This window comes from Ambystoma mexicanum, chromosome 7p (assembly GCF_040938575.1).
Source record: "Ambystoma mexicanum isolate Mex_15411 chromosome 7p, UKY_AmexF1_1, whole genome shotgun sequence".
Taxonomy (NCBI): domain Eukaryota; kingdom Metazoa; phylum Chordata; class Amphibia; order Caudata; family Ambystomatidae; genus Ambystoma; species Ambystoma mexicanum.
This window is the reverse complement of record NC_090939.1, coordinates 1,702,444-1,729,180: the sequence shown is the minus strand read 5'-3', so window position 1 is coordinate 1,729,180 and position 26,737 is coordinate 1,702,444. Positions and strand designations below refer to the sequence as shown.

General features: G+C 56.6%; 1 protein-coding gene across 4 annotated transcripts in view; it reads right to left on the bottom strand.

The window, feature by feature from the left end:
- Positions 1-2,296: 2,296 nt before the first annotated feature.
- Positions 2,297-26,737, bottom strand: part of MAB21L3 (mab-21 like 3) — a 330,989-nt gene continuing 306,548 nt past the window's right edge. For 3 of the 4 annotated variants that reach the window (XM_069635642.1, XM_069635640.1, XM_069635641.1), the window contains 2 exons: positions 13,347-13,541; positions 2,297-5,586 (listed from right to left, as the gene is read on the bottom strand). In XM_069635642.1, coding sequence (XP_069491743.1) covers positions 5,353-5,586; positions 13,347-13,541 — 429 coding nt within the window. In that variant the 3' untranslated portion in view covers positions 2,297-5,352. The remainder of the gene's footprint in view (positions 5,587-13,346; positions 13,542-26,737) is intronic. The other variant, XM_069635643.1, reaches the window with a different exon arrangement.

The following is a 26,737-nucleotide window of genomic DNA, read 5'->3' as shown; positions in this document are numbered from 1 at the left end:
TTTCAGGGAGACTGTGCCCATCCAGCTCTCTGGGAGAATGTGCCCACCCAGCTCTCTGGGAGACTGTGCCCATCCGGCTCTCTGGCAGACTGTGCCCATCCGGCTTTCTTGCAGACTGTGCCCGTCCGGCTTTCAGGGAGACTGTGCCCATCCGGCTTTCAGGGAGACTGTGCCCATCCGGCTTTCTTGCAGACTGTGCCCGTCCGGCTTTCAGGGAGACTGTACCCATCCGGCTTTAAGGGAGACTGTGCCCATCCAGCTTTCAGGGAGACTGTGCCCATCCAGCTCTCTGGGAGAATGTGCCCACCCAGGCTCTGGCGTGGCTGACCTCTTTCCTTACAAATCGACCCTCCCAGGTCCAACTGGGGTCCTTCCTCTCCGACATCTTTTTCTCCACCTGTGGTGTCCCCCAGGGATCTAATCTCTCTCCCTGGCTGTTCAACCAGTATCTGGCACTCCTTGCCCACCGCATCGCCGCTCTCTGCCCTAATTTCCAGTGCTATGCGGACGATACCCAGCTCATTTTCAGGCTACCCTCAGCCTCCCCCTCTCCTTCCCTCATCTCTGACTGTCTGTCTGCTATCCAAGAATGGTGTGCCGCCAATGACCTCTGCCTTAATGCCAGTAAGACTGAGATTCTACTCATCGGTACTCCCACTCCCTCCTTCCCTGCAGCTCTCTGGCCTGCCTCCCTTGGCCCCCTCCCTGCTCCTACCGGCAAGGCAAAAAACCTTGGGGTCATCTTCGGCTCCACACTCTCCTTCTCTCCTCATATTTCTGACGTCGCCAAGAGGTCACACTACCAGCTGCACCTCCTCAGAGGTATTCTTCCCTTCCTCTCCTTCCCCCAGAAGCTCACTGTCTACCGAGCCCTGGTTCTCTCGAAGCTGGACTACTGTAACAGCCTCTATCTTAACCTGCCTGCCTCCACTCTCCGCCCTCTGCAACTCATCCAGAACAGAACTGCGAGACTTGTCCTTGGCCTCAAGCCCAGGGACCGTATCTCTCCAGGACTGAAATCTCTACACTGGCTCCCAGTGGCTGCGAGGATAAAGTTCAAAACCCTCTGCATTGTCCACAAGGCCTTCTGGGGCCTGGGTCCTAAATACCTTCAACTCTCTCTTCCCAAATATCTTCCTTCCCGAGCCCTTCGCTCATCCGCCTCCAATTCCCTCAGGGTTAGCCGCTTCTCGAAGCATCGAGCTGGGGGTAGATCTCTCTCCGCGGCAGGGGCCTCCCTCTGGAACAGCCTTCCTGCCTCCCTGAAACTTGAGGAGAACCATCTCCGGTTCCGGAAGCACCTCAAAACCTTCCTCTTTGCTTCTGCTTTCTCTCTCCCTCTCCCCTGCTGAACAGCTAATTAATTGTTCACTGAAACTGCACTGATCCTGCAACTGGACCACTCTTAACGGCCTCGGTCCTGGGCCCAGCCACTCTCCACTTGCACTGATGCCCTGGAACCCCTTTGCACTGCGGGACTGTCTCTGTATCCCTACAGCCCCCCCCTTCCCCAGCACTTGCTCTGCACTTACCTCGCACTTGCCACCAGCTGGCCCTATTTATTTATTTATTACTTTACGAGACTTACCTTGTACTGCACTTCCCCCCCTCCCCTTCCCCTTGCACTTTTACCCCTCCCCCAACCCGGCACTTGCGCGATCTGAATGACACCTGGCCTAGTAGGATCGTTGTCTGTCTCCCCTTGTCCCTCCCCTCCCTGCCTCGTCGCGCCTTGAAACACCTGTGTATAGGCGCGTTACAAATACCATATCATATCATATCATATCCAGCTGTCTGAGAGACTGCCCTGTTTTGTGAGTTCCTTCATTGTAAATGTCTTTCCTGTGACCTCTCTGCTGAAACGCTATCGTTGTACTCTTGTAACCCAACATATGGGTGGAAATAAGATGATTGTTGATCTGGTGTGTCCTGAAGAAGACCATTACAATTATGTGAAACCGAAAGAAGGTTCGCCACACCTTTCCAACCAGCTCACAACTGGAGGCGCTACGAGAACATGGTACAACAGCCAACCAGTGTGCAGGGCTCAGGCATGGAAATAACGACACAGGTACCCGTGGAGCCGCATGCAATGGCTATACAGAGATGATTTAAGACAATTCATGTATTTGTTCCTTCCACTGATCCAATTAACTGCAGTAACCAGGGCCTTGTGCCTATAGCACAACCTTCCCCACTGGTCATCATGAGCCATAAAGTGAACATTTCAGTGTAGGTAACTATATAGCAAACCACATATGTAAATCATTTTAGGCAAAACATGACTTCTTCAAAATAGGTTTTCATTGCATCCTTTAGGATTTAATTCAAATAACGTATTTGCAGTTACAAAGTCAGCCAACAAGTGTTTCTCACAATTTGTGCTCCCTCAAGGTTTTGTAAAAATTGCATTTGTGAACTAATAAATTGTGGAAGAACCTGAGTGCCCAACTAGGTGTTATTTTATCTAAGTATTCTTGAGGGCTGTTTTCTGTCTCCTGCCTTCCTTGTACTCCATGCATTATTACACAAGCACGTGTTTGTATTGCTATACTTGGGAATTAGTTTCCTGTGCCTGAAAACAGTATACAATAGCATTTCCTTACAAGGAAGGACTTCAGTGCCTCTACCACTTATGCAAAATACTCAATTGGTAACCCTTAATTACATACACACATGCATTACCACATCCCACAGGAAGGCTGGGCAGCCCTTCTCACAAAAAGGGCATTTCTGGACATTACAGTGGCGGACTGCTGGATCTCAGTAAATTCACCTTAAGATCCAGCTTGCACCTGGATGTTTATGGGTTTGCAGTGCTGAACTGTGGACTTTCAGTAGGTGTAACGTGAGGATTGAAGTGGTAATATTGTGCATCCTATGTCTTCACTAATAAACCTTCAATTTTCAGCAGCTAAAACTTGGCATCTGTAGTGGTTTTAACGCTTCGTTATCCAGCAATGCTTTTTATAAGTTAAAGCTTGACATCTGCAGTGGCCACAGAAGCTGTTTTAGTGGCAATGCTTTTAGCAAATAAAGCTTGACATCCACAGGGCCCACAGAGGGTCTTTCATTGGCAGTGCTTTCAGCAGATAAGGCTTGACATCTGCAGTGGCCACAGAAGCTGTTTTAGTGGCAATGCTTTTAGCAAATAAAGCTTGACATCCACAGGGCCCACAGAGGGTCTTTCATTGGCAGTGCTTTCAGCAGATAAAGCTTGACATCTGCAGTGGCCACAGAAGCTATTTCCGTGGCAATGCTTTTAGCAAATAAAGCTAGAAATCCACAGTGGCCACAGAGGTTCTTTCATTGGTAGTGCTTTCAGCAGATAAAGCTTGACATCTGAAGTGGTCACAGCGGTTATTTCATTGCCAGTGCTTTCAGCAGATAAAGCTTGACATCTCAATTGGTCACAGTGGTTCTTTCATTGGCAGTGCTTTCAGCAGATAAAGCTTGACATCTGCAGTGGCCACAGAAGCTGTTTTAGTGGCAATGCCTTTAGCAAATAAAGCTTGACATCCACAGGGCCCACAGAGGGTCTTTCATTGGCAGTGCTTTCAGCAGATAAAGCTTGACATCTGCAGTGGCCACAGAAGCTATTTCCGTGGCAATGCTTTTAGCAAATAAAGCTAGAAATCCACAGTGGCCACAGAGGTTCTTTCATTGGTAGTGCTTTCAGCAGATAAAGCTTGACATCTGAAGTGGTCACAACGGTTATTTCATTGCCAGTGCTTTCAGCAGATACAGTTTGACATCTCAATTGGTCACAGTGGTTCTTTCATTGGCAGTGCTTTCAGTAGATAAAGCTTGACATCTGCAGTGGCCACAGAAGCTCTTTCCATGGCAATGCTTTCCGCAGATAAAGCTTGACACCTGAAGTAGCCACAGAGGTTCTTTCATTGGCAGTGCTTTCAGCAGATAAAGCTTGACATCATTAGTGGTCATGGATGATGCTGGATGGTCTGTTGGCTTCTGAAGCAGTCATAAAGAAGATCTTCTTCCCATGTATTTAGCATCTGCACACTGTAGGCGAGGCTGTTACTGCTCATCAGAGAGATCGTGAGACCCAAAGTGCTAGCATAGAGATTATTGGGTCTGCAGACGTGGATGACTCCCTTGCACCAGGAAGAAAGAATATTTGATGTAGTTAGACAGATGTTCTCGTGTCTGCAGTTGTGATGGCTGTCAGCAGGCATAGCTCCAGCCCAAAAGTGGTCATACAGCGATTCCTGGGTCTAGAGAGGGTGGGTTTCAGCAGATATAACTCGGGGTCTGTAGTGGTCGTACAGATGTTCCTGGGTCTGCATCGGTGGACCTCTGACTCTTAGTAGTTTTATCTTGAGCAGTCCTTAAATTAAGCCCTTTCAGTGTGTTTTTAAGGTCAGAATAAGAAGATAAAAATCATTAAAAAAATAGAAAACAAATTTAACAAATTACTTCTATTTGTGGAAACTTAGAGGTTTCTCTAGCTTGCTGGTGGTGAGTTGTTTCTCCTTGAACCTCGCTGTGACACCTTCCAGTGGGTCCCCGTATGAATACGATTGGCTGCCCTGTCCTGTGTTTTGTTCTCACACTTGATAAAAAGCCATACTATACTTAACTATTTATTTATTGTTTCATTGTTAGAGAAGTCATTAGCATCCAATATTTTAGGCAGGAAAGTGTGGAAAGAGTTCCTAGCTTTGAGGCTTGGAAACCGATGGCTTCCCTTCACAGGAGGTTGACTGAAGAAGCTCATAGCCGTGCAGTGGTTCTCGGGTCGCATTTCTGGACAGTTGGCTCTCAGAAGTGGCCAATGGTTTTGCGGTTCTTTTAGCGACTGTCAGTAGATAATATTGGAGGTCTGTAGTGCATAAAGGGGGATTCTGCCCCATCTTTCTAGGATCTGCGATTTTGGGGCTGTTCGTGGTCAGGAGAAAGAGCTTATGGTCTGGAGGCGTGATGAAGAGGTCCTTGAGTGGACGGAGGCAGACTGTTGGCTGTTAGTATGCGCACATTGCTTCATAACATGGCTCTCGTGGGCGTGTTTCTGGGATCTGCAGTCTTGGGTCTGTTTCATCACCCGTAGTGTTCCTCATGAGGTTCCTGGTGGAACATTCTGGCATTCCATCGGGGTACTGTGCCAACTCCCATGCGTCAAAGCTTATGGTCTGACCTGGCCCAGCTTGAATCTCAGGTGGTAGTGCTTGCGGAGCTCAACAGGTACAGATTCAAGTCATGGGTTATGTTAAAGTACTGGCTGGTATAGTTTATATTTTCAGGGTCTGCAGCGCTTGGCCTGTGGCTAGTCCTCACGGGTAAGGCTTAAGTGCTAAGATGGGTGTGTCCAAGTTCGGGTGGGGTTTAGGAAACTTAGCGGATATATTTCGCTGGATTTGTGCTGAACTCGTCCATCTTCTGAACCATGAGGTCCAGCTCCGTGCTGTTGGAGTACTTGAGCAGGTTGGTGCCCCTCACAAAGTAGTGCTTCAGGAAGTGTTGGCTCACGCACTTACGCAGCTTCCGGAATAGGCGCAGAAAGCACTTCTTGAAGTTCTTCCAGTCCTTGGCACGTGGGTATTTTTCACAGGACCACAGAAGGAGCATCTGAAGGAGGGAAGAGAAAAGGGGATTAGATGGGAGACCCTAGGGCTGTTTTCAGTCCCATGTGTCCATGGTTTCATGATCAGCACAAGAAGAGAACCCCAAGAGATGAACAAAGACCCAAGTTTAAAGAGGCTTAAGTCACCCCTCATGTGCAGAAAGAATGAATCCACACTCACCCAAGATGGCGGCCTTTGCCTCATGCACAATACATCACAGTGCTTGCTAGATATGTGACACTGTCCCGCAGCCATTCACCGTGCACTAGACTGGTCCAATATTACACATGGCCGAAGGTCGGTTCCTGGATATGAGACTACCTCCAGATCACATCGGGCATCTCAGGTCAAATCAGCAGGATTGACCTGGTCCAATAACACACTGGTAGTCTGGCGTAAAACTAGTGAGTATGAAACTGATTTAATTTCACAAGGAGGACCGTGGTCACACTGGCAGGTGACATGGCAGGTCCAATATCTTGTGCAGGGCTTGCTTTCACTGAGCAGGTATGGGACTGGTCCAGTGTATCATATGGGGCCAGCGTTTATTTGTTAGCTATATAGTGCATGTTTTGTTTTTCCTTTGATGGGTAGGGAGCTGGTCCGGTATTCCTGATGCTATATATGATCAGTTGCTAGAGGAACTTATACCTGATGCTATATATAATCAGCTGCTAGTGGAACTGGTCCATGATGAGTAGACAGCTGGTCCAGTATACCTGATGCAATATATGATCAGTTGCTAAAGGAACTGGTCCAGTAGAGCACAGGGGTCCAGTAATCAGATGATACCAGAGACTGGTACAATACAGCACTTGGGACCAGGAATCAGATGACAGGCCAGAGACTGGTGCAATATAGCACTTGGGACCAGAAATCAGATGACAGGCCAGTGGCTGGTGCAATAAAGCACTTGGGACCAGGAATCAGATGACAGGACAGAGACTGGTGCAATATAGCACTTGGGACCAGGAATCAGATGACAGGTAGGGGACTGGTGCAATATAGCACTTGGGACCAGGAATCAGATGACAGGCCAGAGACTGGTACAATACAGCACTTGGGACCAGGAATCAGATGACAGACAGAGACTGGTGCAATATAGCACTTGGGACCAGAAATCAGATGACAGGCCAGTGGCTGGTGCAATAAAGCACTTGGGACCAGGAATCAGATGACAGGACATAGCACTTGGGACCAGGAATCAGATGACAGGTAGGAGACTGGTGCAATATAGCACTTGGGACCAGGAATCAGATGACAGGCCAGTGGCTGGTGCAATAAAGCACTTGGGACCAGGAATCAGATGACAGGACAGAGACTGGTGCAATATAGCACTTGGGACCAGGAATCAGATGACAGGTAGGGGACTGGTGCAATATAGCACTTGGGACCAGGAATAATATGACAGGCCAGAGACTGATGCAATATAGCACTTGGGACCAGGAATAAGATGACAGGCCAGAGGCTGGTGCAATATAGCACTTGGGACCATGAATCAGATGACAGGCCAGAGACTGGTACAATATAGCACTTGGGACCAGGAATCAGATGACAGGACATAGCACTTGGGACCAGGAATCAGATGACAGGTAGGAGACTGGTGCAATAAGGCACTTGGGACCAGGAATCAGATGACAGGCCAGTGGCTGGTGCAATAAAGCACTTGGGACCAGGAATCAGATGACAGGACAGAGACTGGTGCAATATAGCACTTGGGACCAGGAATCAGATGACAGGTAGGGGACTGGTGCAATATAGCACTTGGGACCAGGAATAATATGACAGGCCAGAGACTGATGCAATATAGCACTTGGGACCAGGAATAATATGACAGGCCAGAGACTGATGCAATATAGCACTTGGGACCAGGAATCAGATGACATGCCAGAGACTGGTGCAATATAGCACTTGGGACCAGGAATCAGATAACAGGCAGGGGACTGGTGCAATATAGCACTTGGGACCAGGAATCAGATGACAGGCCAGTGGCTGGTGCAATAAAGCACTTGGGACCAGGAATCAGATGACAGGACAGAGACTGGTGCAATATAGCACTTGGGACCAGGAATCAGATGACAGGTAGGGGACTGATGCAATATAGCACTTGGGACCAGGAATCAGATGACAGGCCAGAGACTGATGCAATATAGCACTTGGGACCAGGAATAAGATGACAGGCCAGAGGCTGGTGCAATATAGCACTTGGGACCATGAATCAGATGACAGGCCAGAGACTGGTACAATATAGCACTTGGGACCAGGAATCAGATGACATGCCAGAGACTGGTGCAATATAGCACTTGGGACCAGGAATCAGATAACAGGCAGGGGACTGGTGCAATATAGCACTTGGGACCAGGAATAAGATGACAGGCCAGAGACTGATGCAATATGGCACTTGGGACCAGGAATCAGATGACAGGCCAGAGACTGGTGCAATATAGCACTTGGGACCAGGAATCAGATGACAGGCCAGAGACTGATGCAATATGGCACTTGGGACCAGGAATCAGATGACAGGTAGGGGACTGATGCAATATAGCATTTGGGACCAGGAATCAGATGACAGGTAGGGGACTGGTGCAATACAGCACTTGGGACCAGGAATAAGATGACATGCCAGAGACTGGTGCAATATAGCACTTGGGACCAGGAATCAGATGACAGGCCAGAGACTGATGCAATATGGCACTTGGGACCAGGAATCAGATGACAGGCAGGGGACTGGTGGAATACAGCACTTGGGACCAGGAATCAGATGACAGGCCAGAGACTGTATACAGTTCAAACGTGTTTATTAAAGCATTTATAAAGGGAATTTAAAAAAAAGAAAGTATTAAAAACAAATCACGCCGCTCCAGATATGGGAAATGGCAAGTTTACAGTTTACTTAAGTTCATCCACAAGAGAGCAAAATCAATCAAGCCTTTTGAGTGAATGAAAAATCCCCCACAAAAACCAAACATCACTTTGAACTGCTCCATCTGATGCAAAGCGAAAATCAATATCAAGAGCTTCTGAAACACAGCAACAAACAACAGCACGACTTGCCGACCAGAGGACAAGAGCAACTTTCTCCAGGGCACATGAGATGCCAGAGCAAACTGAAGCAAGACTTGCAACATAAGGACAAGAGCAACATCCTCCAGGCCACATGAGACACCAGAGCAAACTGAAGCAAGACTTGCCAACATAAGGACAAGAGCAGCATCCTCCAGGCCACATGAGACACCAGAGCAAACTGAAGCAAGACTTGTCAACAAGAGGACAAGAGCAACATCCTCCAGGGCACATGAGACACTGGAGTAAACTGAAGAAAGACTTGCTGACATGAGGAGAAGAGCAACATCCTCCAGGGCACATAAGACACCAGAGCAAACTAAAGCAAGACTCGCCGACATGAGGACAAGGGCAACATCCTCCAGGGCACATGAGACGCCAGAGCAAACTGAAGCAAGACTTGCGGACAAGAGGACAAGAGCAACACCCTCCAGGGCACAAAAGACACCAGAGCAAACTGAAGCAAGACTTGCTGACATGAGGACAAGAGCAACATCCTTCAGGACACATGAGACACCAGAGCAAACTGAAGCAAAACCTGCCGACAAGAGGACAAGAGCAACATTCTCCAGGACACATGAGACACCGGAGCAAACTGAAGTGAGACTTACTGACAAGAGGACAAGAGCAACATCTTCCAGGGCACATGAGACGCCAGAGCAAACTGAAGCAAGACCTGCCGACATGAGGACAAGAGCAATATCCTCTAGGGCACATGAGACGCCAGAGCAAACTGAAGCAAGACTTGCCAACAAGAGGACAAGATCAACATCCTCCAGGCCACATGAGACACCAGAGCAAACTGAAGCAAGACTTGCCGGCAAGAGGACAAGAGCAACATCCTCCAGGGCACATGAGACACCAGAGCAAACAGAAGCAAGACTTGCCGAAATGAGGACAAGAGCAACATCCTATGGAGCACATGAGACGCCAGAACAAACAGAAGCAAGACTTCCCGACAAGAGGACAAGAACAACCTCCTCCAGGACACATGAGATGCCAGAGCAAACTGAAGCAAGACCTGCCGACAAGAGGACAAGAGCAACCTCCTCCAGGGCACATGAGACGCCAGAGCAAACTGAAGCAAGCCCTGCCGACAAGAGGACAAGAGCAACCTCCTCCAGGGCACATGAGACGCAAGAGCAAACTGAAGCAAGACTTGCCGACATGAGGACAAGAGCAACATCCTCCAGGGCACGAGACGCCAGAGCAAAATGAAGCAAGACTTGCAGACATGAGGACAAGAGAAACCTCTTCCAGGGCACATGAGATGCCATAGCAGACTGAAGCAAGCCCTGCCGACAAGAGGACAAGAGCAACCTCCTCCAGGGCACATGAGATGCCAGAGCAAACTGAAGCAAGACTTGCCGACATGAGGACAAGAGCAACATCCTCCAGGGCACGAGACGCCAGAGCAAAATGAAGCAAGACTTGCAGACATGAGGACAAGAGCAACATCCTCCAGGGCACATGAGACACCAGAGCAAACTGAAGCAAGACTTGCCGACTAGAGGACAAGTGCAACGTCCTATAGGGCACACGAGACACCAGAGCAAACATAAACAAGACTTGCCGACATGAGGACAAGAGCAACATCCTCCAGGGCACACGAGACGCCAGAGCAAACAGAAGCAAGACTTGCCGACAAGAGGACAAGAGCAACAGCCTCCAATGCACATGAGACGCCAGAGCAAAATGAAGCAAGACTTGCCGACTAGAGGACAAGAGCAACATCCTCCAGGGCACATGAGACGCCAGAGCAAACAGAAACAAGACTTGCCGACAAGAGGACAAGAGCAACATCCTCCAGGGCACATGAGACGCCAGAGCAAACAGAAGCAAGACTTGCCGAAATGAGGACAAGAGCAACATCCTCCAAGGCACATGAGACGCCAGAGCAAACAGAAGCAAGACTTGCCGACAAGAGGACAAGAGCAACATCCTCCAGGGCATGTGAGACGCCAGAGCAAACAGAAACAAGACTTGCCGACAAGAGGACAAGAGCAACATCCTCCAGGGCACATGAGACGCCAGAGCAAACAGAAACAAGACTTGCCGACAAGAGGACAAGAGCAACATCCTCCAGGGCACATGAGACGCCAGAGCAAACAGAAACAAGACTTGCCGACATGAGGTCAAGAGCAACATCTTCCAGGGCACATGAGACGCCATAGCAAACTGAAGCAAGACTTGCGGACAAGAGGACAAGAGCAACATCGTCCAGGGCACATGAGACACCACTCGATCAGGACGCGGGCAACGCTGGGTACCCCAGCTAGTTCACTATAAAATATGGGACTAGGAATCACTTGACAGGCAGGACATTGATTAATTATAAAACATGGGAGCAGGTATCAGTTAATAGACACCGCACTGATTCACTATACAATATGGGCACAGGAATCAGTTGACAGGGAGGACACTGATTCACTGTAAAAAAATGGGACCAGGATTCAGTTCACAGGCAGGGCACTGATTCTCTATAAAACATAGGACCAGAAATCAGTTGACAGGCTGGACACTGATCTACTATAAAACAGTGGACAAAGAATCAGATGACAGGAATGAGACTGATGCAATATAGCACTTGGGACCAGGATTCAGTTGTCAGACAGGGCACTGATTCACTATAGAATAATGGACCAGGAATCAGCTGACAGGCAGGACACTGATTAACTATAAAACATGGGACCAGCAATCAGTTGACGGGCAGGGAACTGATTCAGTATAAAACATTGGACCAGAAATCAGTTGACGGGCAGGGGCCTGATTCAGTATAAAACATGGGACTAGGAATCAGTTGACAGGCAGGGCACTGATTCAGTTTAAAACATGGGAGCAGGAATCAGTTGACAGGCAGGGCACTGATTCAGTTTAAAACATGGGAGCAGGAATCAGTTGACAGGCAGGGCACTGATTCAGTTTAAAACATGGGACCAAGAATCAGTTGACAGGCAGAGGACTGGTGCAATATAGCACTTGGGACTGGGAATCACTTGGCAGGCATGGGACTGATTCACTATAAAATATGGGACCAGGAATCAGTTAACAACCAGGGGACTGATTCAATATAAAACATGGGATCAGTAGACAGGCAGGGGACTGATTCACTATATATAATATGGGACCAGGAATCAGTTAACAGACAGGGGACTGATTCAATATAAAACATGGGATCAGTTGACAGGCAGGGTACTGATTCACTATAAAATATGGGCACAGGAATCAGTTGACTGGCCTAGCTGTGATGTCCCCTGACGACCTCTGCTCCCCAAACCCTGAGCTGATGACTTCTCCAATCACCCTAGTCTCTCTGCCCTCAGTGCTGCTAGCCTTTACATCTACCTGGATGTGGTAGGTCATGAGGGCGACTGCCACTGCTAACCCCTTTTAACTGATGCACTTTAAAGCCACTTAGATGTGGCGGGAGTAGATGACCTCTGCTGCCCAGACCCTGAACCGTTGCCCTTTCCACCCACCTGGGTGTGGTGTGACCTGATGACCTCTGCTGCCCAGCCCCTGAACCGTTGCCCTTTCCACCCACTTGGGTGTGGTGTGACCTGATGACCTCTGCTGCCCAGACCCTGAACCGTTGCCCTTTCCACCCACCTGGGTGTGGTGTGACCTGATGACCTCTGCTGCCCAGACCCTGAACCGTTGCCCTTTGCACCCACTTGGGTGTGGTGTGACCTGATGACCTCTGCTGCCCAGACCCTGAACCGTTGCCCTTTCCACCCACCTGGGTGTGGTGTGACCTGATGACCTCTGCTGCCCAGACCCTGAACCGTTGCCCTTTGCACCCACCAGTGTGTGGTGTGACCTGATGACCTAGATGCTATAACCTTTCAGCCACTGGCCTTTTCATCTACTTAGATGTGTGGTAGCCTGATGTCCTTTCTAACTAGACCCTGAACAGGTGCCCTTTCCATACTCCTAATGTAGTCTGTCATGATGTCTGTCATGATGACCTCTGCTTTATCGCTGAACTGCTGCCTTTTCCATGAACCTGGATGTGGTAGATCATTCACACCCAGGGAAGAGCGCTCAGCCAGTCAGGTGGCTGGACACGCCAGCGAGAACACACCTGCGTTACTCCAGCCACCCGAGACCCTTCCTTGGGACCCACCATCTTGACTGTGGGGATTTATTAGGGAGCCTCTCGCTGTTGCCTCCCCATGCCCCCACCTTCCCTTTTCCCCCTAGACTTCCCGCACCATTCCCCCACCCCACTACCGACTCCCTACTTACCTACCTACTGGACCGCAGCTTTGTGCACTGCTCCGTCCTGCCCGCGGCCACTATAGAAATGGAAAAGGGACTGTTTACTATGGTGGCGCCATCTTGTTTTTTTTGTGGGAGATTGAGCTCACACAATACACGTGGACCCCATGTCACGTAAAACAAAATAATAATAAAACTAGTCACACCCAGAACGAACCCCAGGGTGTGAATAGCAATTACCCCTGTTTAGGTAGCATACAGGGCCGATAACGACACGGAGCCCTTGCCGAGGGCCTCGCGTCACTCATTCCTACCTGGGTTCCGGCTGTTGGGGGGCGTAACAGCCCTGTACGCCGCCCCAAGCAGGGGCGATTGCTACATGATAACCTTTGCTTGCACTCCTGAAACACAACCTTTTTCATGTGGACGGTCCTCATGACCACTGCTCACTGCCCCTAAATCGCTGCCATGGCATCTCACCTGGATGTGGTGAGCTGTGATGACTGGTTTGCATCCGCTGCACCAGAAGTCTTCCTTCAGCTGGCGGATGACCCGGAAGCACTTCAACCGGCAGCCGCCATCCTCGTCAATGCCTTCTATGAGCACGCGCTCGGCCCGCGTGAAGGAGAGCTGCCAGTGGTAGTTGGAGCGGGCCATCAGGTTAAAGCCGAATGACTGTGGGGTCAAGAAAATATCAGCATGTCAGAGGGGGCAGGACACAGGATGAGTGGGAACCAAGGCCCAACACAAGAGGGACCTTGCAGACAAGGGAAAGCTCCTCAGATAATGGCAGCCACTTCTGACAGCTTTCAAATGGCACCCATGATCTGCAAGGGACTTACACACGCCCCCTCATGGATTTGACTCTACCCGGAGGGCAGGTGGGGCTGGGGGTGGGCAGAGGTACTAAAAGAGTCATGGATGCCGTGTCCAGGGACTGGATCTCAGGAGCTTCACATTGTGCGGGTGGAGAGACAAGGACAGGTGGCCCTCAGGTGCACCCACCTCTGGGGACATCAGAAAGAGGGACTCCCAGGCAGGTGCCAAAGGGCCCACAGGGCGGGGCAAGAGAGGGTTACAGGCGGGCTTAGAGGAATTGCCAGTGATGGGGAGAAGAACGACGCCCAACATCGAACGGGCCATCATATCATGAGGAGGGCTGCAGACCACACCACTATCAAAGGAAGGCCTATGGAGGTGCAGCAGAGGGCCTTAACCACTGTTACAAGCCCTCTCCAGTTTCTCTCCCAACATTCCACCTCAATGCTCAGTGTCTTCTTTAGCCAGCATTCCATCAGGCCAATGTTTACTGCAAGGTTCTGAGGACCTTCCCCAACTGTTTTCTGTTTCTAATCTCTTTTTAACCATTTTTTGTAATGTCTGCCATGCCCTCATGATCTTACATCCTTCGGATGGAGGGTTGCAGCAGGAGGTATCATCCCTTACCCTCATTATGCCCCCTCAGCTTCATCTAACACCCATAATTTTGGTGTGTGCCGATAGCACATGCCACAGCCATGCTCCATACACTGAAGGCACTACATTCAGATGGGCACTTCACCCGGAAAGAAACAAAAAATGAGTATACAGGGCGCAGGGGAGGTATGTAGGGCACAGGGGAGGCAGAGGGCTGTATGCAGGGCACAGTGGAGGCAGAGGGCTGTATGCAGGGCGCAGGGGAGGAAGAGGGCTGTATTAGGGGGAGTCAGAGGGCTGTATGCAGGGCGCAGGGGAGACAGAGGGCAGGGGAGGCAGAGGGCAGGGGAGGCAGAGGGCTGTATGCAGGGCGCAGGGGAGACAGAGGGCTGTATGCAGGACGCAGGGGAGGCAGAGGGCTGTATGCAGGGCACAGTGGAGGCAGAGGGCTGTATGCAGGGCACAGGGGAGGCAGAGGGCTGTATGCAGGGCACGGTGGAGGCAGAGGGCTGTATGCAGGGCACGGTGGAGGCAGAGGGCTGTATGCAGGGAGCAGGGGAGGCAGAGGGCAGGGGAGGCAGAGGGCTGTATGCAGGGCACAGGGGAGGCAGAGGGCTGTATGCAGGGCGCAGGGGAGGCAGAGGGCTGTATGCAGGGCACAGGGGAGGCAGAGGGCTGTATGCAGGGCGCAGGGGAGGCAGAGGGCAGGGGAGGCAGAGGGCTGTATGCAGGGCACAGGGGAGGCAGAGGGCTGTATGAAGGGCACGGTGGAGGCAGAGGGCTCTATGCAGGGCGCAGGGGAGGCAGAGGGCAGGGGAGGCAGAGGGCTGTATGCAGGGCACAGGGGAGGCAGAGGGCTGAATGCAGGGCACAGGGGAGGCAGAGGGCTGTATGCAGGGCGCAGGGGAGGCAGAGGGCTGCATGCAGGGCACAGGGGAGGCAGAGGGCTGTATGCAGGGCGCAGGGGAGGCAGAGGGCTGTATGCAGGGCACAGGGGAGGCAGAGGGCTGTATGCAGGGCGCAGGGGAGGCAGAGGGCTGTATGCAGGGCACAGTGGAGGCAGAGGGCCCTATGCAGGGCACAGGGGAGGCAGATGGCTGTATGCAGGGCACGGTGGAGGCAGAGGGCTGTATGCAGGGCGCAGGGGAGGCAGAGGGCAGGGGAGGCAGAGGGCTGTATGCAGGGCACAGGGGAGGCAGAGGGCCGTATGCAGGGCACAGGGGAGGCAGAGGGCTGTATACAGGGCGCAGGGGAGGCAGAGGGCAGGGGAGGCAGAGGGCTGTATGCAGGGCACAGGGGAGGCAGAGGGCCGTATGCAGGGCACGGTGGAGGCAGAGGGCTGTATGCAGGGCGCAGGGGAGGCAGAGGGCAGGGGAGGCAGAGGGCTGTATGCAGGGCACAGGGGAGGCAGAGGGCTGTATGCAGGGCACAGGGGAGGCAGAGGGCTGTATGCAGGGCGCAGGGGAGGCAGAGGGCAGGGGAGGCAGAGGGCTGTATGCAGGGCACAGGGGAGGCAGAGGGCTGTATGCAGGGCACAGGGGAGGCAGAGGGCTGTATGCAGGGCGCAGGGGAGGCAGAGGGCAGGGGAGGCAGAGGGCTGTATGCAGGGCACAGGGGAGGCAGAGGGCTGTATGCAGGGCACGGTGGAGGCAGAGGGCTGTATGCAGGGCGCAGGGGAGGCAGAGGGCAGGGGAGGCAGAGGGCTGTATGCAGGGCACAGGGGAGGCAGAGGGCTGTATTAGGGGGAGGCAGAGTGCTGTATGCAGGGCACAGGGGAGGCAGAGGGCTGTATGCAGGGCGCAGGGGAGGCAGACGGCTGTATGCAGGGTGCAGGGGAGACAGAGGGCTGTATGCAGGACGCAGGGGAGGCAGAGGGCTGTATGCAGGGCGCAGGGGAGACAGAGGGCTGTATGCAGGGCACAGGGGAGGCAGAGGGCTGTATGCAGGGCGCAGGGGAGGCAGAGGGCTGCATGCAGGGCGCAGGGGAGGCAGAGGGCTGCATGCAGGGCGCAGGGGAGGCAGAGGGCTGTATGCAGGGCACAGGGGAGGCGGGCACGGTGGAGGCAGAGGGCTGTATGCAGGGCGCAGGGGAGGCAGAGGGCTGTATGCAGGGCGCAGGGGAGGCAGAGGGCTGTATGCAGGGCGCAGGGGAGGCAGAGGGCTGTATGCAGGGCATAGGGGAGGCAGAGGGCTGTATGCGGGCACAGGGGAGGCAGAGGGCTGTATGCAGGGCACAGGGGAGGCAGAGGGCTGTATGCAGGGCGCAGGGGAGGCAGAGGGCTGTATGCAGGGCGCAGGGGAGGCAGAGGGCTGTATGCAGGGCGCAGGGGAGGCAGAGGGCTGTATGCAGGACGCAGGGGAGGCAGAGGGCTGTATGCAGGGCGCAGGGGAGGCAGAGGGCAGGGGAGGCAGAGGGCTGTATGCAGGGCACTGGGGAGGCAGAGGGCTGTATGCAGGGCGCAGGGGAGGCAGAGGGCTGTATGCAGGGCGCAGGGGAGGCAAAGGGCTGTATACAGGGCACAGGGGAGGCGGTCACAGGGGAGGCAGAGGGCTGTATGCAGGGCGCATGGGAGGCAGAGGGCTGTATGCAGGGTGCAGGGGAGGCAGAGAGCTGTATGCAGGGCGCAGGGGAGTAAGAGGGCTGTATGCAGGGCGCAGGGGAGGCAGAGGGCTGTATTAGGGGGGAGGCAGAGGGCTGTATGCAGGGCGCAGGGGAGGCAGAGGGCTTTATGCAGGGCACAGGGGAGGCAGAGGGCTGTATGCAGGGCACAGGGGAGGCAGAGGGCTGTATTAGGGGGAGGCAGAGGGCTGGAGGAAGGGCGCAGGGGAGGCAGAGGGCTGTATTAGGGGGAGGCAGAGGGCTGGATGCAGGGCGCAGGGGAGGCAGAGGGCTGTATGCAGGACGCAGGGGAGGCAGAGGGCTGTATGCGGGGCGCAGGGGAGGCAGAGGGCTGTATGCAGGACGGAGGGGAGGCAGACGGCTGTATACAGGGCGCAGGGGAGGCGGGCACAGGGGAGGCAGAGGGCTGTATGCAGGGCGCAGGGGAGGCAGAGGGCTGTATACAGGGCGCAGGGGAGGTAGAGGGCTGTATGCAGGGCACAGGGGAGGCGGGCACAGGGGAGGCAGGGGGCTGTATTAGGGGGAGGCAGAGGGCTGTATGCAGGGCGCAGGGGAGGCAGAGGGCTGTATGCAGGGCGCAGGGGAGGCAGAGGGCTGTATGCAGGGCACAGGGGAGGCAGAGGGCTGTATGCAGGGCGCAGGGTAGGCAGAGGGCTGTATGCAGGGCGCAGGGGAGGCAGAGGGCTGTATGGAGGGCGCAGGGGAGGCAGAGGGCTGTATGCAGGGCGTAGGGGAGGCAGAATATGCAGGGCACGGTGGAGGCAGAGGGCTGTATGCAGGGCAAAGGGGAGGCAGAGGGCTGTATGCAGGGCACAGGGGAGGCAGAGGGCTGAATGCAGGGCGCAGGGGAGGCAGAGGGCTGTATGCAGGGCGCAGGGGAGGCAGAGGGCTGTATGCAGGGCATAGGGGAGGCAGAGGGCTGTATGCAGGGCACAGGGGAGGCAGAGGGCTGTATGCAGGGCGCAGGGGAGGCAGAGGGCTGAATGCAGGACGCAGGAGAGGCAGAGGGCTGTATGCAGGGCACAGGGGAGGCAGAGGGCTGTATGCAGGGCGCAGGGGAGGCGGGCACAGGGGAGGCAGAGGGCTGTATGCAGGGCGCAGGGGAGGCAGAGGGCTGTATGCAGGGCGCAGGGGAGGCAGAGGGCTGTATGCAGGGCGCAGGGGAGGCAGAGGGCTGTATGCAGGGCGCAGGGGAGGCAGAGGGCTGTATGCAGGGCGCAGGGGAGGCAGAGGGCTGTATGCAGGGCGCAGGGGAGGCAGAGGGCTGTATGCAGGGCGCAGGGGAGGCAGAGGGCTGTATGCAGGGCGCAGGGGAGGCAGATAGGCTGTATGCAGGGCGCAGGGGAGGCAGAGGGCTGTATGCAGGGCGCAGGGGAGGCAGAGGGCTGTATGCAGGACGCAGGGGAGGCAGAGGGCTGTATGCAGGGCGCAGTGGAGGCAGAGGGCTGTATGCAGGGCGCAGGGGAGTCAGAGGGCTGTATGCAGGGCTCAGGGGAGGCAGAGGGCTGTATGCAGGGCGCAGGGGAGGCAGAGGGCTGTATGCAGGGCGCAGGGGAGGCAGAGGGCTGTATGCAGGGTGCAGGGGAGGCAGAGGGCTGTATGCAGGGCGCAGGGGAGGCGGGCACAGGGGAGGCAGAGGGCTGTATTAGGGAGAGGCAGAGGGCTGTATGCAGGGCGCAGGGGAGGCAGAGGGCTGTATGCAGGGCACAGGGGAGGCAGAGGGCTGTATTAGGGGGAGGCAGAGGGCTGTATGCAGGGCGCAGGGGAGGCAGAGGGCTGTATGCAGGGCACAGGGGGGGCAGAGGGCTGTATGCAGGGCGCAGGGGAGGCAGAGGGCTGTATGCAGGGCACAGGGGAGGCAGAGGGCTGTATGCAGGGCGCAGGGGAGGCAGAGGGCTGTAGTCAGGATGCAGGGGAGGCAGAGGGCTGTATGCAGGGCGCAGGGGAGGCAGAGGGCTGTATGCAGGGCGCAGGGGAGGCAGAGGGCTGTATGCAAGGCGCAGGGGAGGCAGAGGGCTGTATGCAGGGCGCTGGGGAGGCAGAGGGGGGAGGCAGAGGGCTGTATGCAGGGCGCAGGGGAGGCAGATGGCTGTATGCAGGACGCAGGGGAGGCAGAGGGCTGTATGCAGGGCGCAGGGGAGGCAGAGGGCTGTATGCAGGGCGCAGGGGAGGCAGAGGGCTGTATGCAGGACGCAGGGGAGGCAGATGGCTGTATGCAGGGCGCAGGGGAGGCAGAGGGCTGTATGCAGGGCGCAGAGGAGGCAGAGGGCTGTATGCAGGGTACAGGGGAGGCAGAGGGCTGGATGCAGGGCACAGGGGAGGCGGGCACAGGGGAGGCAGAGGGCTGGATGCAGGGCACAGGGGAGGCGGGCACAGGGGAGGCAGAGGGCTCTATGCAGGGCGCAGGGGAGGCAGAGGGCTGTATGCAGGACGCAGGGGAGGCAGAGGGCTGTATGCAGGGCGCAGGGGAGGCAGAGGGCTGTATGCAGGGCGCAGGGGAGGCAGAGGGCTGTATGCAGGGCGCAGGGGAGGCAGAGGGCTGTATGCAGGGCGCAGGGGAGGCAGAGGGGGGAGGCAGATGACTGTATGCAGGACGCAGGGGAGGCAGAGGGCTGTATGCAGGGCGCAGGGGAGGCAGAGGGCTGTATGCAGGGCGCAGGGGAGGCAGAGGGCTGTATGCAGGACGCAGGGGAGGCAGAGGGCTGTATGCAGGGCGCAGGGGAGGCAGAGGGCTGTATGCAGGGCGCAGAGGAGGCAGAGGGCTGTATGCAGGGTACAGGGGAGGCAGAGGGCTGGATGCAGGGCACAGGGGAGGCGGGCACAGGGGAGGCAGAGGGCTGGATGCAGGGCACAGGGGAGGCGGGCACAGGGGAGGCAGAGGGCTGGATGTAGGGCACAGGGGAGGCAGAGGGCTGGATGCAGGGCACAGGGGAGGCAGAGGGCTGTATGCAGGGCACAGGGGAGGCAGAGGGCTGTATGCAGGGCGCAGGGGAGGCAGAGGGCTGTATGCAGGACGCAGGGGAGGCAGAGGGCTGTATGCAGGGCGCAGGGGAGGCAGAGGGCTGTATGCAGGGCGCAGGGGAGGCAGAGGGCTGTATGCAGGGCGCAGGGGAGGCAGAGGGCTGTATGCAGGGCGCAGGGGAGGCAGAGGGCTGTATGCAGGGCACAGGGGAGGCGGGCACAGGGGAGGCAGAGGGCTGGATGCAGGGCACAGGGGAGGCGGGCACAGGGGAGGCAGAGGGCTGGATGCAGGGCACAGGGAAGGCGGGCACAGGGGAGGCAGAGGGCTGGATGTAGGGCACAGGGGAGGCAGAGGGCTGTATGCAGGGCACAGGGGAGGCAGAGGGCTGAATGCTGGGCACAGGGGAGGCAGAGGGCTGTATGCAGGGCACAGGGGAGGCAGAGGGCTGTATGCAGGGCACAGGGGAGGCAGAGGGCTGTATTAGGGGGAGGCAGAGGGCTGTATGCAGGGCGCAGGGGAGGTAGAGGGCTGTATGCAGGGCACAGGGGAGGCAGATGGCTGTATGCAGGGCGCAGTGGAGGCAGAGGGCTGTATGCAGGGCGCAGGGGAGGCAGAGGGCTGTATGCAGGGCGCAGGGGAGGCAGAGGGCTGTATGCAGGGCGCAGGGGAGGCAGAGGGCTGTATGCAGGGCGCAGGGGAGGCAGAGGGCTGTATGCAGGGCGCAGGGGAGGCAGAGGGCTGGATGCAGGGCACAGGAGAGGCAGAGGGCTGTATGCAGGGCACGGTGGAGGCAGAGGGCTGTTTGCAGGGCACAGGGGAGGCAGAGGGCTGTATGCAGGACGGAGGGGAGGCAGAGGGCTGTATGCAGGGCGCAGGGGGGCAGAGGGCTGTATGCAGGGCGCAGGGGAGGCAGAGGGCTGTATGCAGGGCACAGGGAAGGCAGAGGGCTGTATGCAGGGCGCAGGGGAGGCAGAGGGCTGTATGCAGGGCACGGTGGAGGCAGAGGGCTGTATGCAGGGCACAGGGGAGGCAGAGGGCTGTATGCAGGGCGCAGGGGAGGCAGAGGGCTGTATGCAGGGCGCAGGGGAGGCAGAGGGCTGTATTAGGGGGAGGCAGAGGGCTGTATGCAGGGCGCAGGGGAGGCAGAGGGCTGTATGCAGGGCGCAGGGGAGGCAGAGGGTTGTATGCAGGGCGCAGGGGAGGCAGAGGGCTGTATGCAGGGCGCAGTGGAGGCAGAGGGCTGTATGCAGGGCACAGGGGAGGCAGAGGGCTGTATGTAGGGCACAGGGGAGGCAGAGGGCTGTATGCAGGACGGAGGGGAGGCAGAGGGCTGTATGCAGGGCGCAGGGGAGGCAGAGGGCTGTATGCAGGGCACGGTGGAGGCAGAGGGCTGTATGCAGGGCACAGGGGAGGCATAGGGCTGTATGCAGGACGGAGGAGAGGCAGAGGGCTGTATGCAGGACGCAGGGGAGGCAGAGGGCTGTATGCAGGGCGCAGGAGAGGCAGAGGGCTGAATGCAGGGCACAGGGTAGGCAGAGGGCTGTATGCAGGGCACAGGGGAGGCAGAGGGCTGTATGCAGGGCACAGGGGAGGCAGAGGGCTGTATTAGGGGGAGGCAGAGGGCTGTATGCAGGGCGCAGGGGAGGCAGAGGGCTGTATTAGGGGGAGGCAGAGGGCTGTATGCAGGGCGCAGGGGAGGCAGAGGGCTGTATGCAGGACGGAGGGGAGGCAGAGGGCTGTATGCAGGGCACAGGGGAGGCAGAGGGCTGTATGCTGGGCACAGGGGAGGCAGAGGGCTGTATGCAGGACGGAGGGGAGGCAGAGGGCTGTATGCAGGGCACACGGGAGGCAGAGGGCTGTATGCAGGGCACAGTGGAGGCAGAGGGCTGTATGCAGGGCACAGGGGAGGCAGAGGGCTGTATGCAGGGCGCAGGGGAGGCAGAGGGCTGTATGCAGGGCGCAGGTGAGGCAGAGGGCTGTATGCAGGGCGCAGGGGAGGCAGAGGGCTGTATGCAGGGCACGGTGGAGGCAGAGGGCTGTATGCAGGCACAGGGGAGGCAGAGGGCTGTATGCAGGGCACAGGGGAGGCAGAGGGCTGTATGCAGGGCGCAGGGGAGGCAGAGGGCTGTATGCAGGGCACAGGGGAGGCAGAGGGCTGTATGCAGGGCGCAGGGGAGGCAGAGGGCTGTATGCAGGGCGCAGGGGAGGCAGATGGCTGTATGCAGCGCGCAGGGGAGGCAGAGGGCTGTATGCAGGGCGCAGGGGAGGCAGAGGGCTGTATGCTGGGCGCAGGGGAGACAGAGGGCTGTATGCAGGACACAGGGGAGGCAGAGGGCTGTATGCAGGGCACAGGGGAGGCAGAGGGCTGTATGCAGGGCACAGTGGAGGCAGAGGGCAGTATGCAGGGCACAGGGGAGGCAGAGGGCTGTATGCAGGGCACAGGGGAGGCAGAGGGCTGTATGCAGGGCACAGGGGAGGCAGGCACAGGGGAGGCAGAGGGCACGGGAGGCAGAGGGCTGTATGCAGGACGCAGGGGAGGCAGAGGGCTGTATGCAGGGCGCAGGGGAGGCAGTGGGCTGTATGCAGGGCACAGGGGAGGCAGAGGGCTGTATGCAGGGCACAGGGGAGGCAGAGGGCTGTATGCAGGGCACAGGGGAGGCGGGCACAGGGAAGGCAGAGGGCTGTATGCAGGGCGCAGGGGAGGCAGAGGGCTGTATGCAGGGCACAGGGGAGGCAGAGGGCTGTATTCAGGACGCAGGGGAGGCAGAGGGCTGTATGCAGGGCGCAGTGGAGGCAGAGGGCTGTATGCAGGGCGCAGGGGAGGCAGAGGGCTGTATGCAGGGCACAGGGGAGGCAGAGGGATGTATGCAGGGCACAGTGGAGGCAGAGGGCTGTATGCAGGGCACAGGGGAGGCAGAAGGCTGTATGCAGGGCGCAGGGGAGGCAGAGGGCTGTATGCAGGGCACAGGGGAGGCAGAGGGCTGTATGCAGGGCACAGGGGAGGCAGAGGGCTGTATTAGGGGGAGGCAGAGGGCTGTATGCAGGGCGCAGGGGAGGCAGAGGGCTGTATGCAGGGCGCAGGGGAGGCAGAGGGCTGTATGCAGGGCGCAGGGGAGGCAGATGGCTGTATGCAGGGCGCAGGGGAGGCCGAGGGCTGTATGCAGGGCACAGGGGAGGCAGAGGGCTGTATGCAGGACGCAGGGGAGGCAGAGGGCTGTATGCAGGGCGCAGGGGAGGCAGAGGGCTGTATGCAGGGCGCAGGGGAAGCAGAGGGCTGTATGCAGGGCACAGGGGAGGCAGAGGGCTGTATGCAGGGCGCAGGGGAGGCAGAGGGCTGTATGCAGGGCGCAGTGGAGGCAGAGGGCTGTATGCAGGGCACAGTGGAGGCAGAGGGCTGTATGCAGGGCACAGGGGAGGCAGAGGGCTGTATGCAGGGCACAGGGTAGGCAGAGGGCTGTATGCAGGGCACAGGGGAGGCGGGCACAGGGGAGGCAGAGGGCAGGGGAGGCAGAGGGCTGTATGCAGGGCGCAGGGGAGGCAGAGGGCTGTATGCAGGGCGCAGGGGAGGCAGAGGGCTGTATGCAGGGCGCAGGGGAGGCAGAGGGCTGTATGCAGGGCACAGGGGAGGCAGAGGGCTGTATGCAGGGCACAGGGGAGGCGGGCACAGGGGAGGCAGAGGGCTGTATGCAGGGCGCAGGGGAGGCAGAGGGCTGTATGCAGGGCACAGGGGAGGCAGAGGGCTGTATGCAGGACGCAGGGGAGGCAGAGGGCTGTATGCAGGGCGCATTGGAGGCAGAGGGCTGTATGCAGGGCGCAGGGGAGGCAGAGGGCTGTATGCAGGGCGCAGGGGAGGCAGAGGGCTGTATGCAGGGCACAGTGGAGGCAGAGGGCTGTATGCAGGGCACAGGGGAGGCAGAGGGCTGTATGCAGGGCGCAGGGGAGGCAGAGGGCTGTATGCAGGACACAGGGGAGGCAGAGGGCTGTATGCAGGGCACAGGGTAGGCAGAGGGCTGTATTAGGGGGAGGCAGATGGCTGTATGCAGGGCGCCGAGGAGGCAGAGGGCTGTATGCAGGGCGCAGGGGACGCAGAGGGCTGTACGCAGGGCACAGTGGAGGCAGAGGGCTGTATGCAGGGCACAGGGGAGGCAGAGGGCTGTATGTAGGGCACAGGGGAGGCAGAGGGCTGTATGCAGGGCACAGGGGAGGCAGAGGGCTGTATGCAGGGCGCAGGGGAGGCAGAGGGCTGTATGTTGGGCACAGGGGAGGCAGAAGGCTGTGTGCAGGACGCAGGGGAGGCAGAGGGCTGTATGCAGGGCGCAGTGGAGGCAGAGGGCTGTATGCAGGGCACAGGGGAGGCAGAGGGCTGTATGCAGGGCACAGTGGAGGCAGAGGGCTGTATGCAGGGCACAGGGGAGGCAGAGGGCTGTATGCAGGGCACAGGGGAGGCAGAGGGCTGTATTAGGGGGAGGCAGGGGAGGCAGAGGGCTGTATGCAGGATGCAGGGGAGGCAGAGGGCTGTATGCAGGGCGCAGGGGAGGCAGAGGGCTGTATGCAGGGCGCAGGGGAGGCAGAGGGCTGTATGCAGGGCACGGTGGAGGCAGAGGGCTGTATGCAGGGCACAGGGGAGGCAGAGGGCTCTATGCAGGGCACAGGGGAGGCAGAGGGCTGTATGCAGGGCACGGTGAAGGCAGAGGGCTGTATGCAGGGCACAGGGGAGGCAGAGTGCTGTATGCAGGGCGCAGGGGAGGCAGAGGGCTGTATGCAGGGCACAGGGGAGGCAGAGGGCTGTATGCAGGGCACAGGGGAGGCAGAGGGCTGTATGCAGGGCACAGGGAAGGCGGAGGGCTGTATGCAGGGCGCAGGGGAGGCGGAGGGCTGTATGCAGGGCACAGGGGAGGCAGAGGGCTGTATGCAGGGCACGGTGGAGGCAGAGGGCTGTATGCAGGGCACAGGGGAGGCGGAGGGCTGTATGCAGGGCGCAGGGGAGGCAGAGGGCTGTATGCAGGGGGCAGGGGAGGCAGAGGGCTGTATGCAGGGCGCAGGGGAGGCAGAGGGCTGTATGCAGGGCACAGGGGAGGCAGAGGGCTGTATGCAGGGCGCAGGGGAGGCAGAGGGCTGTATGCAGGGCACAGGGGAGGCAGAGGGCTGTATGCAGGGCACAGCGGAGGCAGAGGGCTGTATGCAGGGCACGGTGGAGGCAGAGGGCTGTATGCAGGGCGCAGGGGAGGCAGAGGGCTGTATGTAGGGCACAGTGGATGCAGAGGGCTGTATGCAGGGCACAGGGGAGGCAGAGGGCTGTATGCAGTGCGCAGGGGAGGCAGAGGGCTGCATGCAGGGCACAGGGGAGGCAGAGGGCTGTATTAGGGGCAGGTTACTACCCAGAACAAAGATGAAACACTTGTGCATAGGCACGTTATAAATGTCATATCATATCATGAGTGATGTCTAGAGGGTTCTGAATTAATCAAAGACCTCTGGCATTGCCCTGGGCAACCCTCCAGGCCTCCGTTCTTCCGCTTGTGAAGCCATTACAGAAGGGGAAAAATGTGAAACAGAATTGGTCCCACCCCAAAAGGGGCAGTTCAACCCGAACTGCTAGGCCACATCCCTTCTGCACCAGACCACAAGCAGCCCCAAACATGTTTCTGCCTCATCGGGCCTCATCAGTGAGGAGTAGCTTGGGCCTCTATGTACTTCCACTTCAACCAGCACAACCTTACTCAGCCATGCAGGACAGGACTTTTAGCTAGCAGGAGTATGACTTTGAACATCACCACGTCCAGACCAGGTGCTTGGTCTGATCACTGGTTCATAGAAGGACTTATGCAAGACCCAAACCACGCCAGAAAGACCCATAATCCACCTAAAACAGTCACCAACAGGAATTTGAAAAAGATTGTCTCTGACGATCTGCTTCAAAGCTCAGCACATGTAATGGAAACTACATCGGACCGAGACCCTCCCCCCCCTGAAGCCCTCGCAGATACATACAATAAACAATGAAGCAACTTTCTAGACAGAGTTGCCCCGATGAAAAATAAGGTAGTCAGCGACAACAATTGCAAGCAAATTTGGTTCTCAAATGACTTCATATCACTGAAGAGGAAAAAAGGCAAGCTGAGCGACCCTGGGCAAAAAATCCAATTGAAGAAAACTATCATTTTACAATCAAGAAATAGAAGAAGTAGAGAATAAAGCCAAAATAATATTTGAACTATATCGCAATTTAGAAAAACCACTACTTCAACCAAAGGCCTATACACTGTCTAGGGAAGAGTGCATCGAGGTACAACAGGCGTTTGCCAAAATAATCACCTCAACTAGGGTTAAAACTTCAGAGATGCCAGAGAAAGAAATAGGCAGCAACCCCAAGCCGGAAATCAGAGAGGAATCAACAGGCTCCTTCCAGTTCCAACCAATAACAATCAGTGATGTGTGCACTGTTCTTGGAACTATGCGCCCTACACACTGTCATGGCTAAATTCTGCCCACTAAATTCATCTTAAGCAACCCTAACATTTTTGCCTCTTTTTTTGGTTCGATTGGTAAACTCCTCTTTTCATAACAGTGTGGTTCCAGATTCAATTAAACAGGTAGCCATTAAACCGCTGTTAAAAAAAAAAACAACCTTAACCCAAAGGATCCAAACAATCTTCGTCCCATTACTAACTCACTCTTTCTCCTAAAGGTGGTTGACAGAGTGGCTTCTGCCCAATTCCAACAACATCTGGGGCTGGTGAGCATTGTACACCCCATGCAATCGGGTTTTCGTCCGCATCACGGTACGGAAAGCGCTCTATTAGACCTGCAGTCTCACATGCCCAATTTCCTGGTACAAGGTAAAGTGGATCTACTAGAACTTTTAGACGTATC